This window comes from Schistocerca serialis, chromosome 8, assembly GCF_023864345.2.
Source record: "Schistocerca serialis cubense isolate TAMUIC-IGC-003099 chromosome 8, iqSchSeri2.2, whole genome shotgun sequence".
Lineage (NCBI taxonomy): Eukaryota > Metazoa > Arthropoda > Insecta > Orthoptera > Acrididae > Schistocerca > Schistocerca serialis.
The window spans coordinates 365,989,417-366,005,296 of record NC_064645.1 but is presented as its reverse complement, the minus strand read 5'-3'; the positions used below and the strand labels follow the sequence as shown (position 1 = coordinate 366,005,296).

Below are 15,880 nucleotides of genomic sequence, written 5' to 3'. Positions count from 1 at the left end.
TTACTGTCGTTGTTAATACGGATTTTGTGTACAGCGTGATTTTCGTAAATGGAGACAAACTTCAGGAACGATCTCTGAGAAGATAAGGACAAAGCTCATAAGAATGGGAATGCATTCCAAGGGAGATACGCCCAGTTGAAGATGGAGATTAAAGGTGCTGAACCCCAGTACGAGCACGACGCAAGTGACCCACCAGCACAGAGTAAGGCAGACACCGGTTTCTCAGTGGTTCGTCGCACGGGTCATGATGGTGCTGGGATTTATGGCATCCATGCTATTCACAGGTGGGACCACCTTCACTATAGGCGCTTTCGTCAACCTCCACAGCACCCGCTTGTGGGTAGCGCAGGGAATTTCCATGATACGGTGACAGCGAACCATCAGCGATGGTTCAGACTCAATATGCGGGCACTCCACCCCCTGAGTGTGGAGCTAAAACCCTATTACAGACAGAACATTCCCACCTGTCTTGTGTGTTCTCAAGTGTGCTATAATTCAAATTTACACTGTCATAGACCTTTTATCTCCATTTTCAAGTTTGTGTAGCTCCCTTAGAACACATTTCCGGCCATATACCCATATTACCTTCTCTGCTCATCACCATGTCTTGGGTCGTTTCCTCAGGTATGCTCCCATTTAACAGTCTCAGCCTTATGGTTTGACGTAATAGCAAAAACTAAATCTAATAATAATATTAACTCTCATGCCAATGAAGATAAAGTAGAATGGGCAGAGAGTAACTGTATGCTAGGACAGCAGCGTAAATGGGGAAAATACTCGATGCAGGCGAGACAGGAGGACTCAGAATTCTGAGTGAAGAGGGAAGAAATAAAATTGTTTCATTTGTATAACGTTTTTAATTCGCCTTTTGAACTATAGAAATATTTAAAGAAATCGTTTAGTGCTTGTACAGTTTTCTCTCGGTTGCAGTTACTGCAACATATTTTCCTGTAGTACCTTTGTTAAATAACTGTGGAATCGTTAGTTTAAAAAAACGTTGAAGTTCTTACCTAATTTAGTCTGGTGCACCACCTTAAAAAATAAGAGGGCTTTTTTTCGAGTCCGATCGATCGCGAAATTAAGACCACAGTGAAAATCCGATGAACCTTTCCATAGATGTGTTGCACAGTGCCTCTAGTATGCCCGTCGATCGCGCAGTGAGCACTTAAAGATGCGTAGATCAACAGAGTCTGTCGCCAAGTGAGTAGCGCGTGCTGTCATTCGATTTCTTTATGCTGAGAGTTTCCGTCTGATTTGATGCAGCCCACGTAACGAAACCTGTCACGCATGGCAGCAAAGTGCGGCAGCGGTGCAGGAACTTTGAAGCAGAGCGTACAGGCGTTTGTGATGCAGGCCGTCAGGGAAGGTAGCGGGTGTCAGCCGACGATCGTGATCAGAGAGTGTTGGATCAGGAGTCCGCAGCTCGTGGTCGTGCGGTAGCGTTCTCGCTTCCCACGCCCGGGTTCCAGGGTTCGATTCCCGGCGGGGTCAGGGATTTTCTCTGCCTCGTGATGACTGGGTGTTGTGTGCTGTCCGTCGGTTAGTTAGGTTTAAGTAGATGTTAAGTCCCATAGTGCTCAGAGCCATTTGAACCATTTTTGTTGGATCAGGCGATTCGAAAAATTCGTCTACGAAGGGTAATTCTGAACAGTCGAAGTGCAGCTCAACAAAAACGCTTCTGCAGCGTTTTCGATGGGAAGTGTTTGATCACCCACCATACAGCCCGAATCTGGCTCCCTCTGATTTTCATCTCTTTGCTCACACGAACTGCTGGCTATGAGGTCAGCAATTAGGCAGGGTCAATGAACTGCAGACTAGAGTAGAGAATTGGCGGAAAGCACAGGCGGCTGCCTTCTGTGACAAAGGTGTGGCGAAATTGGTACCACGCTACGATAAATATCTAAATCGGAGCAGCGGCTGTATAGAGAAACAGGTGGAAGCTGTAACTAAATGTTCCAAATAAAACACTTTGGATTATCACTGTAGTTTCCATTTTCCGACATCAAACCTTAAAAGAAAATGGCCCTTGTACTTTCTCTTTAATTAACACTTTTTACTTCTTGCCTGTTGAATCTGTTTGTATTTCTGCTTTCTTTTAATCTAAAGTTTATTCATCTCAGATCACTTGAAATTATAAGTTATTTAGGGCTGCCATCTTTTACAAGCAGTTCTCAGGCTTAATTTCAATTCGTCCTTGTCAGGTTCATTCCCTGCTTGCCTTCGCCAAGAAGAATGTATCCTCGACAACTTCTACTAGCGTTTGATTTTCATCATTTCTAGTTTCACACTTAGAATTCCTCCCTCCAAGATCGTTCATGATTAAAGTACCTCCATTTACGTCTTCTAGTTTGAGATTCTGGCGTTTATCAGCTCCTGTAGCTCCTCGTAGAGATCTGTCTTCTCATCAGAATGTCACCACGTTGGTGTACAGATCTGGACTGTATTCTATAGAATATCTTTTTATTTTTTTTAGTTTTTAAAGAAGTCTGGCTACTCTGTTTGAGATTCCTTCAATATCTGTAATATTGTTTGCAATGACCCGTTAAAAATACATTTTATCGACCACTTCTTCTAACTCCGTTTTATCCATCTTATGTTACTTAACCTTTCTTCCAATTCCACTAACCTGTGTTCGGGTTTTACAGTTCCACCGTTTATTGCGACTCGATAAAAACGAGTAAAGACAGTTGAGTTTGTAAGTTCCATGTTATTGCTTTTGCTCGAATTCTGACAGACTGCCTTCTTTATCGTAAGTGCCTACCACTTCTCCAACTTTGTAAACTTCTGCGATTCATGCATAGCGTATATGTTGACATGCATAAGGAGACAGTGGTATCTTCTTCATTAATCTTCAGCGGCGTAAAGCATGTTATCGCTCTTCATCGTCTCAGCTTCCCTTGTACTATAATCAAGTCCGCAGAAGGCGACTGATGGTCTCTTTTTGCATTCCTGTGCTTTTGTGACAACATGCAAAGCAACACACACTCCTGCACGGAATTCCAGCTTGAGCCTACCAGGAAAATTATCGCTTCCTGTGACAGATTTCCTTTGGCCTGTCATTCGTGCCACGGCGGCTTCATATGCGAGGCGTTGTCCATGTACTGCTTGCGATTCAGCACGGCGCAAGGTTGCATTCCTCGGAGTCATTGTCTTCAAGGACTAACGCAGTATTCGTGGTGAAAGTTCTCAATCGAAAGACCTTTTTTTTTCCTTAGTTTACTGGCGAACTAACGAGGGTCTCTGCAATTGCTCCCAGTGGTACTTTTCCTTCGCCATGAATGAATGTTTTATCCGAAGAATAGCTTATCTGTTGATCACTGTGGCAAGTACGTGTAGTAGAATGTGTGTTTTGTTTATGTTGTCGAAGAGAGAGGGCGGTTATAATGCCGACACATAGCCAACAGCAATGTTACAGCACAGAGAGCTGCCACCGAACTTAATTTCCTCTCCCGACGGAACGACCCGCAACCATTCAACTTATGAGGCACTGCAGACAGGTCTAGATACTGGTGTAGAAGCTGGCGGCGACCAGAAACTCTACCTCATTAGCTCTCCTATCTTTATGAGTCAAATCTCGATGCTGAAAATCCTTACACCGCAAGAATCCGAAGCTGGTCTGTCCATTCTTGGATTCTGTTTTATTTATAGAGTCAGAAGAAAACAACCTTTAACACAAATACACTTATTTTAACTAAGGAAAAAGTAAATACTACAGATCTGAAACAAATGCAGACCAGAACTTGGCAACCTCAAGTACTCGGGCATCAACATTTGTTCAGTCCTGCATGGTACACGTGACTGAGCTGAAGTCTGCTCAACCCCATATTCACAAATCACAGATTCCACATCGAGACCCATCTCTGGAGACTTGTGTTTTTTTTTTTTTTTTTCCTTGTAACACATAACGAATTCGGTTGAGTGGCTCCCAGGTAGTCCATTTTTCCGCGTGGTCATGAGCGTCCTTCCATATTTCCACATAGTATGTCCCACATCATCACTTCAAAGTCTTATTTACTGTGGTGGTGCTGTGAGAGTCTCATTTATCGTTAACGAAACACTTTTCGACTCCAGTTATGAATGTCTTTGTCGGTAACTATAAACGTCAGCTGCCAAGTAGTACCGATCTACTGTTGATCTTAAAAAGCTCTGGAATTATACCCATCCTCTAAGAAGAAATGTGTGTGTGTGTGGGGGGGGGGGGGGGAGGAGGGGGGCAGTGTACGTACGTGTGTATGTGTGTGTGTGTGTAAATGAGCCATTAGGCTATTTTCTATTAATAGGGCGCTGTTGCAGATAAATAAACAAAAGAAAAAGAAATGAGTGGCGGAAAAGAAAACGATGGCTTGGTTAAAAGCATAGTCGAGAATGGCATAGTAATGGGAGAAGTGAAAGAATTCTTCCTGTCTAGAAAGTAATGTTACGCAGGACGGCGGGGTGAGATCATTGAAATAACTCGAGAACTTCGGAGTGGGTCAAAAAAAGTTATAATTTCAATTTGTTTGTCTCGCAGGGGGACAGTCAGTGATACCGCATTCGACCGCACACCCCACCCCGTGCATGGGTGGCGGGGGGCAACTTCAAAATCTTCAGTGCTGACCCCTGTTTTTATTATCTCAGATATCGATCGTAATTTACGACATGCTACTCAACGGCCCTTGAATATCGAATGGCACGTGGAACTCCACCTCCACGCTGCAGGGGTAGGACAGGACAGTATTTCATAACTTCTAATTGGAAGCCGCGTTCGCAACGTTGTATTCCTCCGACGTATCTAACGAGAGGATTACTCGACGCGCCGCTGTGGACGTGGCTCGAGTCAACGCTGCTCTACTTTTCTAGCTACAGCAAGTGTTCAAACGTAGTAACGCCGACTTCAATACACTCAGTGATCTGCTTTTGAAATGACCGTTCACAGGACAGAAGCATCTATGCGGGAATGCCAGTACAGGCGTTTTTGATGCGGACGCCCATGTTCTCACGGCCTATTGGCACTTATTGTTATACCTTATCTTTTAGATATCCTCACAGAAAGAATTTCGGCGACGTCAAATCTGGCAACCTAGCGGGCCAAATAATAGGGCCACCTCTGCCGACCCACCGGCTAGTGTAAACACAGTCTAATACTTCCCGTGCTTCATTTGCGTAATGCGCTGGGCAGCCGTCATATTGAAACCACATACTTCTCGAACGCCCAGTGGAACATCCAGCAGTAGCACCGGTAGTTCCTGTTCCAAAAACGTTCGATCTGTTCAGCGTGCAGTCGGTAAAATACGGGCCAATGCGTTTGTTCCCCATGATGCCACACCATACTTTAACCGTCCAAGGACGTTGATGATCAACCTGCCGTAACCAGTGGGGACTACACTCCAGTAATGCATGTTATGCTAGTTAACGCTACCATGGTTTGTGAATGTAGATCCATTGGGAAATAGTATCTCGGCAAAGAACGTGGAGGTCGTTTGCATTTGTTGACGCCCCAATTCACAAAACACTACTGAGTTATGGATATCGGCGCCGAGAAGTTGATGCAGCGACCCTTCGTATGAACGGTACTTACGACAATGCAGTATTGTGTGGATACTACTTACGGACATACGGGAGTCGCGCTGTAATTGCAGTGCGCTCATCCGTGGGTTGTGGTGCACTGACGGTAGTAAAGCTATTTCATTACCTTCTTCTGTAACACGTTTGCTTCCTTCCGGACATAAAGGCGTTCACAACCTTCTAAAAGAACGAAAGAGAGCGAGCTTTGCTGGAAAGCTCTCGGCATACAAGGCAACAGAAGCCTTAACATTTCTCTTACATTTACCGTAAATCAGGATCATTTCACTCACTTTTGATATTCATGGTTCACGTACAGGGCTGTTATCCAAATGACAGGTAAATTTGCAAGCAGTAAACACTGCGGAAGTATTGTAATGTTTAGAGCCGCTATGTGTTCTAGATCTGCACGATACGTAAGGTCCGGTCGCAGTGTACTGCTGTTACGATACGTCGTAGTTCGCTACAAGGCCACGTTGGCGCGTTGAGTAATCCCCTGTTCGATATGCCGGAAGAATACGATGTTGCAAATAAAGTTCTCAATTACAGTTTATGAAATACTGGCCTGTACTATCCTCGCAGCATGGAGGTGGGGGCGCACATGCCATTGGATATTCAAGGGCCACTGAGTAGCATGTTGTAAATTACGATCGTGTACCTATTTCTACTACTCCGATTACAGCACCATCTGTCGCGAAATGAAGAAATCGCTTGAGCCAAAACGTATGTAGATTTTTCTGTAAAATCGTAATCAGCGATAAAAAGCGGGGGCTGTCGCTATAGAGTTCAAACTTCTCCTACCGCCACCCACGCACGTGGTGGGGTGACGGGTCGAATATGGTATCGTTGAATGTCCCCTTCCGAGACAAACAAATTGGAATTATAACTTTGTTTGATCCGATGTGTAGTTTTCGAGCTATTTTCATGTCTTCAGTTGAAATGAATATGTATCAGAGTAAGCTTGAACAAGAGAGAATGGTTTCATGAATAAAAGAGGTGACACTGATATGAAAGAGGAAGAATAGGAACAGATTCCTGAAAGTGTACATCAGGAGCAGAGCACTACATGGAAGTGAATCATAGACCGTTAGAAATTCTGAGCAGAGTCCGCCCCCGGTAGCTGAGTGGTCAGCGCGACAGACTGTCAATCCTAAGGGCCCGGGTTCGATTCCCGGCTGGGTCGGAGATTTTCTCCGCTCAGGGACTGGGTGTTGTGTTGTCCTAATCCTGATCATTTCATCCCCATCGACGCGCAAGTCACCGATTTGGCGTCCAATCGAAAGAGTTGCACCAGGCGAGCGGTCTACCCGACGGGAGGCGCTCGTCACACGCCATCATCATCATCTGAGCAGGAACTGGACTCATTGAAGTGTATTTTCCAAGTATGTTAAACATTAAGTATATAGACAAATTACGAAATGAAGAAGCAATAGAAAGAATAGTTGTGGGGAGAGATCTATGGAAGTTCCTTACCAAATGGAGGGACAGGTCAATGAAGAAGGAGCAGTAAAGGGAGAGAACTGTAACGGCAGACAGATTAGGATATATAAAAAATGTTATACCGGTTATTTGGTTACATAGGGATGATAATATTAGCACAAGATCGGATACTATGTAATCTCTTGAAATGATGGTGACTTATAAAGATAAAAGCTCGCCGGTTTCTCGTAAGATACTGGCCAGGTCAAAAGATGACGACATTAGTCGATGATATTTGAGAGAGTAGCCGGCTGTTGCACACTGCCTCTTACGATATTTCACTCGGGCACCTGCGAGGCATACTCAGGCGATTCATCTGTCATCGGCTGCCCACATAGCCGACGTTAGGTTTCGATGACAGTCTCCGATTGCTCACCTGAAGATGTCTCGCATCTGCCCAGATGAAGTATCACGCGTAAGTGACGATCGGCTGCACTGCCAAAATACCGTCAGCTATCGAGGAAGTTTGTAGACCGACGAGAGGCGAGAGTGTGGAGCTGAGGCGCGCTGTGCCGCTGCGGCAGGTGCGCGCGCTGGACACGTCGTCGAGCAACAACCCGCAGAGCTCGGCGGTGTCGGTGCGCGTCGAGGTGGTCGACGTGAACGACAACGCGCCGCGCTGGCCGCACGACCCCGTCACCGTGCTGCTGTCCGAGGACGTGCCCGCCGGCTCGGCCGTCTGGAACCTGAGCGCCAGCGACGCCGACGCCGGCGCCAACGGCGAGCTGCGCTACTCCCTGGTGCGACAGCTGCCGCCGCCCGAGGAGGTGGCGGCGGCGCTCGCCGCGTCGCGGGGCGCGCCGGGGGCGGCGCTCGGCACCGCCGCCGCCGCCGCCCCCGCGCACGCCCCCGCCGCCGCCGCCGCCGCCGCCGCGCTCTCCTTCACCGTGGACGCTCTGACGGGCACGCTGACGCTGGAGCAGCCGCTGGACTACGAGGCGCTGCGCGAGTACACGCTCGTCATCCGCGCCACAGACCAGGCCGCCAACCGCTCCGAGCGCCTCGCCGCCACGGTACGTATCCCGCAACACAGCGGCGCGCGCAGTTGTCTCCGCGTGCTGTGCTGTAGTGCTGTGCGTGCTTTGGGCCATTATCGGAGTGCGCTCTCTCTCTCTCTCTCTCTCTCTCTCTCTCTCTGTCTACGGCTCTACGCCACTCTCTGCCCTTGTAAATGACAACGCTGGGGGCGGGAGGTGGGGGGGGGGATACCACATTACTATTTCTGTTGCTGACTGTCGGTAGATAAATATATTTCAAAAATACCTTTATAAACTTTGGAATCAGGATCTTTACACCAAAACAAGAAAAACAAATCATAGAAATATATGAAACTTCCTGGCAGATTAAAACTGTGTGCCGGACGGAGACTTGAACTCGGGACCTTTGCCTGTGTGTGTGTGTGCTGTGAGGACGGGGCGTGAGTCGTCCTTGGGTAGCTCAGTTGGTAGAGCACTTGACCACGATAGGCAAAGGTCCCGAGTTCGAGTCTCGGTCCGGCACACAGTTTTAATCTGCCAGGAAGTTTCATATCAGCAAATCTCAATCTGGAATCATATAAATATATATCCGAAGGTCCTTTATTTTAGAATTATTAATGGAACTTTACAGTGTAAGCGAATGGACGTCATCAACACACAAACCCATAATAAACGCTCGACATATTCTCCCCCTCTTGCTTCTAATCATGCATGCACTTGTCGAATCATGGACTGTCACACCCTTCAAATACTCCCTGATGGTGTCACAGGCTTCGATCACGCAATGATGAAGAGTTTCTGTATCCAGGTGCTCCCAGAGACAATAATACGATGGACTGTGGTCGGTGCCGGCCATGAAATTGGTCCTCATCTACCTATCGCCTCGAACACTGAGACTGAAATACACTGGAACTCGATCATGCATAAACCATAGGTTTCTTCTTACTTTTACGGCCACGTGTTCTAGTACGTCTTGGACGATGTTCTGAATAAGGTCCCTGCAGGCAGCAACTGTAAGACGTCCTGGGAGAACGTATGACCCTGCCAGAAAATCACTTACAATTCTAGTCCACACATTAATTTTAAACTGATGCTGATGTCTATCTTGTACTGTAGCTTGAGGACTGCAATCACGCCAAATGTGTTGGTTGTGAAATTTATTGTTCCGCCTCTTCGAAACATTGACTCGTCTGTAAAGAGAACTGAAGAGTCATCAATGGATTGGCAGGTTAGCAATAGTTCTCCCTTGTTGGATGATTGGCAGGTGTAACACCCCGCACAGAATGAAGATGATACAGATACATGGGCGAAGTATCCTCCAAGATCTGTCACACACTAGGGCCACTTGTCTTGTACTGATACCTGGCTCTTCTTCGACACTCCTTAGAACTCGCTCTTGCAGGTCAGGGGTACAAGCAGCACGTGGTCTCCCTGGGTCTGCAGTCTGTGGTGCTGTGGATCCTGTCTCGGCAATGTGACGATACATAGCATCGAAGGTTCGATGACTCGGCTGTCTTTGGTCTGGTAACGTCATCTGATACAGCCGTACAGCCTCGTGTCCATTTCCATACGCAGAGCCCCGTTTAAAAATCATGTCCGCCTGTTCATGAAATGCATATCCTGTCGTGTCTGAACAGAGGGCTTCCAGTTAACACACTACGTCTAGTACATATACACAAGCCCGCCCGGTTAGCCGTGCGGTCTAACGCACTGCTTTCCGGACAGAAAGGCGTGCCGGTCCCTGACACGAATCCGCCCGGCGGATTAGTGTCGAGGTCCGGTGTGTCGGCCAGCCTGTGGATGGTTTTTAAGCCGGTTTTCCATCTGCCTCAGCGAATGCGGGCTGGTTCCCCTTATTGCGCCTCAGTCACACTACGTCGGCGACTGCTGCGCAAACACTTTCTCGACGTACGCGTACACCATTATTACTCTACCACGCAAACAATGGGGTTACACTCGTCTGGTGTGAGACGTTCCTCGAGAGTTGGGAGGGGAGGGGGGGTGTCCAGTGAGGGCCGAACCGCTCAATAACGCTGGGTTCGGTGTGGGGCGGCAGTGGGGTGAATGGAATGCTGTAGCCTGTTCTGAGGTTGTGAACCACTGTGGGCTACGGCAGGGACGAAGCCTCTCCGTCGTTTCTAGGTCGCCAGTACCATACGATACGTATACACAATGGATTCGTTGAAGACAGACGAATGACGAGTGTGTAAACAACTCTCCCAGGTAACACAAAGCCATCTAGGAGAGAACGAAGCAAACGTGTGCATACATAAGCAAAGTTGTTGGGCTGTACTTGGAAAGCCATTGAACATCAACTTCTCATTAACTAATTTTTTTTGTTTTCGTATAAGGAACCTGTCCTCAAAGTTCATAAAAGTATTTTTGAAGCACCTGTATATCCAGGATGATATTTAACTCTCTGCAGCGGAGTGCGCGCTAATATACAACTTCCTGGTAGATTAAAACTGTGTGCTGGACCGAGACTCGAACTCGGGACCTTTGCCTTGCCGGGATGGTTATTTGAAAAGGGACGACCGATTTCCTTAGCCATCCTTTCATAATGCGAGGTTGTACTCCGTCTGTAATGACCGCGCAGTAGACTGGACGTTAAAGTCTAGTGTTCTTCCCTCTTCCTTCCTTAGGCGTAGGGCAAATGTCGGAACTAGGAACTCCCTTCAAAACATTCACATCTGGGCCCCCTCTGCCCACACTACCAGATCGTCTGACATTTGCCTGAAAAGTGCTAGTGCATGCCAAGGAGACATGGGAAACGCTTATTTGTATTTTTTTCTGTTACTGGTTCTTGAAGTTTTTAATTCAAATAACAATGCACCAATGCAGACCGATGGTATTCTTAAAAATTATCGATAAAATGGACTTCGAAGTTTTCCCAGAGTCTTTAATTCCCGCTGCAAGGCCAGTTTTTTGTTGGACCCTGTGGGTCTACGGTAGAATGCTTACCTGTCATGGGCAGCCTGGGTTCGATTCCGGGCCAACGCGAATTTTAAAACAAAACTCCAGTTCTACGAGTATTTCCCTGAAGTGTAAAATATATAAAGAAGAAAAAATATGATTTTTTAAAATTTAAACAGTCTTTTGTAAAAGATTGGTAAATAAATATTTATAGTTGCAGCGAAAGCGGGATGTGTGTGTGCAGTATGTCATTAGAAATGATACGACGTGAAATTTTCATAAAAAATGACAGATATGTGATAATTAGCATAATTTTATGCATTATAGAGGAGGTTACAAAGCAAGCCTGACAATGACAAAGTTCGGGGTGTTGTAGAGGCTGTCTTGAGGGACGGATTGAGAATACGAACCTGTTTCTGAAAAAGTCGTCAACGACGCCACAAAGTGTTCAAGTTACAGCCGCCGGCGTCTGCCGCAATGCCACCCCTTCGGCAGCAAACGTGACTTTGTACGGTGACGGACCGTAGGCGGGACGACTCGCAGTGTTGTTTGTCATTTGGTGATTGCTGGTACCTGCCACGATCGCCAGTGGGGAAGGTGGATCCAGCTGCTGCGTAGGCAGGCGTTGTCCCCTATGCATGCGATGCTTTGTTGCCTCGGCAGATGACGGTTTTGGGCACGGGTTTCCGTCTGCATTTCATTTTTCTCTTGGACCCATCTACAATCTCCAATTTTTTTCGGTGTACAGGAGAAAAATAATCTTCAGGTGGAAAAAGGTGTCCGGAACCGTCATGTATGAAGGCAACAGAGCATCGTATTCATAGGAGACGAGACCTGTCTATGCTGCAGCTAGCTGCATCTTCTTCTGTATCGAATGTGGCATTCAGTCACGATCAGCGAACAACAAACGACATTGCGAAATGTTTCACATGCGTTTGGTCAGCGTACGAAGTCACGTTTGCTGCTGAAGGGGTGGCCTACTGGCCGGGGCTGGGGCTTATAGCTTCGACGCCCTGTAGCGTGCCTTCAAGGCACCCTCCACAGCCCCTCGAAGTGCGTCGATATCGTTTTGTAACACCCTGTAAAGTAATTTAAACGATGTGGATTTCAAACTAAACGCAAAAAATAAAAAAATGAAAAATGGAAAGAAAGAAAGAAAAAAATTCCGAAACGAGACTGGGATCACATATCCAGCGATTACCAGTATCGCGCGCTACCGACATTACTTTTTCATCAATATTTACTTTATGCTTCACGGAAAAGCTCGTAGAACATGTACCTTTCTTTAAAAATTTGCATTTACCAGGTATCGAACTTGGGCTGATTACACAGGAAGCGAACCTGCTACCACTGAGCTAAAGGATCTATCGAAAATTTGTCCTCGAATTCGGGAATTAAAGACGCCTGGAAAACAGCACAGTCGATTTTGTCGAGAATTTTTGAGAGATGAGTCGAACTGCTTTGGGAAACTGATACTTGAGATCTGGACATCAGATACCACGAGTATAAACAATACGAAAATCCGATGCCATGTGGTCTTTTCGTAAGTGGTTTATTACTTGAACAGGATAATGAGTCACGTGTAAAAACTACTGTGAGTGGTTCACGAGGTTGGCAAAACATCACAGAGCACAAACCTGGCTTGAGACAGCCACCGTACAGTGTTCATTTCTCTTTCAAAATTTGGTCTTTGACTCTCTCTCTCTCGTCCCCGAAGCAGACGCCCTTCGCGAGGTGAATATTGTGTGTGCTGGCCGACAGGTGACGGCGCGGGTGGTGGTGCGCGACGCGAACGACAACAGCCCCGAGTTCGTGTCGCCGGCGGCGTCGGCCGCGGTGGCGGTGGCCGAGTCTGCGGCGGCGGGCGCGCTCGTCTGCCACGTGCTGGCCGTGGACCGCGACGCCGGCGACAACGGCCGCGTCTCCTACTCGCTGTCGGCGGGCGGCGGGGCAGGCGACGCGGACGCGGCCGCCGTGTTCGCGCTGGACCGCGAGTCGGGCGCGCTGCGGCTGCGCCGGCCGCTCGCCTCGCTGCCCCCGGAGCGGCGCGCGCGCGGCTTCGCGCTCGACGTGACCGCCGCCGACGCCGGGTCGCCGCCGCGCGTCGCCCGCCGCCCGCTGCGCGTCGCCGTCGCCGCCGCGGGCCGCGCGCCGCCGCGCTTCCTGCGCGCCGCCTACGCCGCCAACGTGTCCGAGGACGCCGCCGTCGGCGCCTTCGTGGCCCGCGTCGCCGCGCGCTCCGCCGAGGACGACGCAGGTGCGCGCCACGCCGCGGTGGATGACGAGCCGTGTGTGTGTGTGTGTGTGTGCGTGTGTGTGTGTGGTTGTGTTTGGAGTTTGCCGTTTACGGCCGTTCAACGGCTAGTTTATCAGCGTGCTTAAAATATTTAAAGAAAAGAATGTGTAGAAAATGGCTAAGTGTCTTGCCACACAACGAGCACCACAGAATCACTCCATCGTCCTCTTTACACGACAGACTACCTTGCCTCAGTTGACTATTCGAAACAAGTGAGTCTAGTACAGCTCCCCTGGCCTTTTATTGCAGTACTGAGTCTCACCTGTTTGCAGTGATTACTCTCGCTTGTACGTCAAAGCCAAAACTGCGCACGTTCGGAGAGCGGTCTGCTGCGCGGCTTTGCATCGTAACGGTGAAAGTGAAGTTATGAGGCACTACCCTTTTTACAAAAAGATAGAAATATAGTAGCAAGCAACGATAATAGTTTATCAATATGTACACCTAAATTCATAGTAGAAGTTCTTGTCTAAACAATGTGGTAAATTATTTACATCCCTGAGAACTGAAAGAATAGGAAAAGTGTCATTCAATCATTTGATAACGTTTACATTTATTTAATGAAGAAAATGTATGCGGTACTTCCAAAGTCCTATTTACAATTTGTACAGAAACCAAATGGCAGCCAGCCAGAGTGGCCGTGCGGTTCTAGGCGCTGCAGTCTGGAGCCGAGCGACCGCTACGGTCGTAGGTTCGAATCCTGCCTCGGGCATGGATGTGTGTGATGTCCTTAGGTTAGTTAGGTCTAATTAGTTCTAAGTTCTAGGCTACTGATGACCTCAGAAGTTAAGTCGCATAGTGCTCAGAGCCATTTTGAACCAAATGGCAGTTATAAGAGTTGGGCATGAAAGGGAAGCAGTGGTTGGGAATGGAGTCAAACAGTGTTGTAGCCTATCCCCGGTGTTATTCAATATGTATATTCAGCAAGCAATAAAGGAAACAAAAGAAAAGTTCCGAGTAGGTATTAAAATCCATGGAGAAGAAATAAAAACTTTGAGGTTCGACGATGACATTGTAATTCTGTCAGAGACAGCAAAGAACTTGGAAGAGCATTTGAACGGAATAGACAGTGTCTTGAAAGGAGGGTATAAGATGATCATCAACAGATGCAAAACGAGGATTGTGCAATGTAGTCGAATTAAGTCGGGTGATGCTGAGGGAATTAGAATAGGAAATGAGACATTTAAAGTAGTAAAGGAATTTTGCTATTTCGGGAGCAAAATAACTGATGATGGTCGAAGTAGAGAGGATATAAAATGTGCCGGCCGGTGTGACCGTGCAGTTAAAGGCGCTTCAGTCTGGAACCGCGTGACCGCTACGGTCGCAGGTTCGAATCCTGCCTCGGGCATGGATGTGTGTGATGTCCTTAAGTTAGTTAGGTTTATGTAGTTCTAAGTTCTAGGAGACTGATGACCACAGATGTTGAGTCCCATAGTGCTCAGAGCCATTTGATATAAAATGTAGACTGGCAATGGCAAGGAATGCTTTTCTGAAGAAGAAAAATTTGTTAACATCGAGTATAGATTTAAGTGTCAGGAAGTCGTTTCTGAAAGTATTTGTATGGAGTGTAGCCTTGTATGGAAGTGAAACGTGGACGATAAATAGTTTGGACAACAAGGGAATAGAAGCTTTCGAAATGTGGTGCTGCAGAAGAATGCTGAAGAATAGATGGGTAGATCACATTACTAATGTGGAGGTATTGAATAGAATTGGGGAGAAGAGGATCTTGTGGCACAACTTGACTAGAACTAGGGATCGGTTGGTAGGCCATATTCTGAGGCATCAAGGGATCACCAATTTAGTAGTGGAGGGCAGCGTGGAGGGTAAAAATCGTAGAGGGAGACCAAGACATGAATACACTAAGCAGATTCAGAAGGATGTAGGCTGCAGTAGGTACTGGGAGATGAAGAAGCTTGCACAGGATAGAGTAGCGTGGAGAGCTGCATCAAACCAGTCTCAGGACTGGAGACCACAACAACAACTTGCAAAGTGCAAACACATTAAACAATACCAGTATGCAATAAATAATGTCTTTTTTGCAGTGAACACATAGTGTGTACTCGTGCGATCACTCTGTTGTAGAAATTATTCAAAAGCGAAGATCGCTTAAATACTGTTTACTGGATAACCGGTTTCAACACAGTAAAGGTGCCATCATCGGATCTGAATGTAGATTAACATTTATAAACCAGTTGGATATAACGATACATGAGGCAGACCAATTGATATAAAATCATTATCACAAAAAATCACAACACAACTGCTCTCATTCTTTTCCATAAAATATGTAAAACTGAAGTCACAAAATATAACTATTTGCTACATGACAGCTGCTCGACTAACAACAGTGTACCAAATAGTTTCATTTTTGACATAATCCTTTCCTTGCCGAGTCCGTGGACAACTTTTTACACTTCCAGTGTTATTAGCACCCTTCTAAAACACCACATCTCAAATGCCTCGATGCACTACCTTTTCAGTTTTCCCTCAGTTCTTCATTCAGTTCTGTACAATCCTGTTTTCCAGTTGCACGTTCTCGGAAATTTGTGAAAATCAGTTTTTGATTGTAGTACGCTCGATTTGGCTTTGCTCCTGCCAGTCTGCTTCTTACGTCCTCCTTGCTAAGAAATCTATACCAATACCCGAAATACTATAGATATCTCGATAATATCATAAC

At 46.9% G+C, this 15,880-nt stretch overlaps 1 protein-coding gene across 1 annotated transcript in view; it reads left to right on the top strand.

The window, feature by feature from the left end:
• LOC126417021 (protein dachsous) overlaps nucleotides 1-15,880 on the top strand; it is a 423,732-nt gene that overhangs the window by 280,951 nt on the left and 126,901 nt on the right. Inside the window, exons 12-14 of the mRNA XM_050084910.1 lie at nucleotides 7,545-7,792; nucleotides 7,898-8,033; nucleotides 12,672-13,162. Coding sequence (XP_049940867.1) covers nucleotides 7,545-7,792; nucleotides 7,898-8,033; nucleotides 12,672-13,162 — 875 coding nt within the window. The remainder of the gene's footprint in view (nucleotides 1-7,544; nucleotides 7,793-7,897; nucleotides 8,034-12,671; nucleotides 13,163-15,880) is intronic.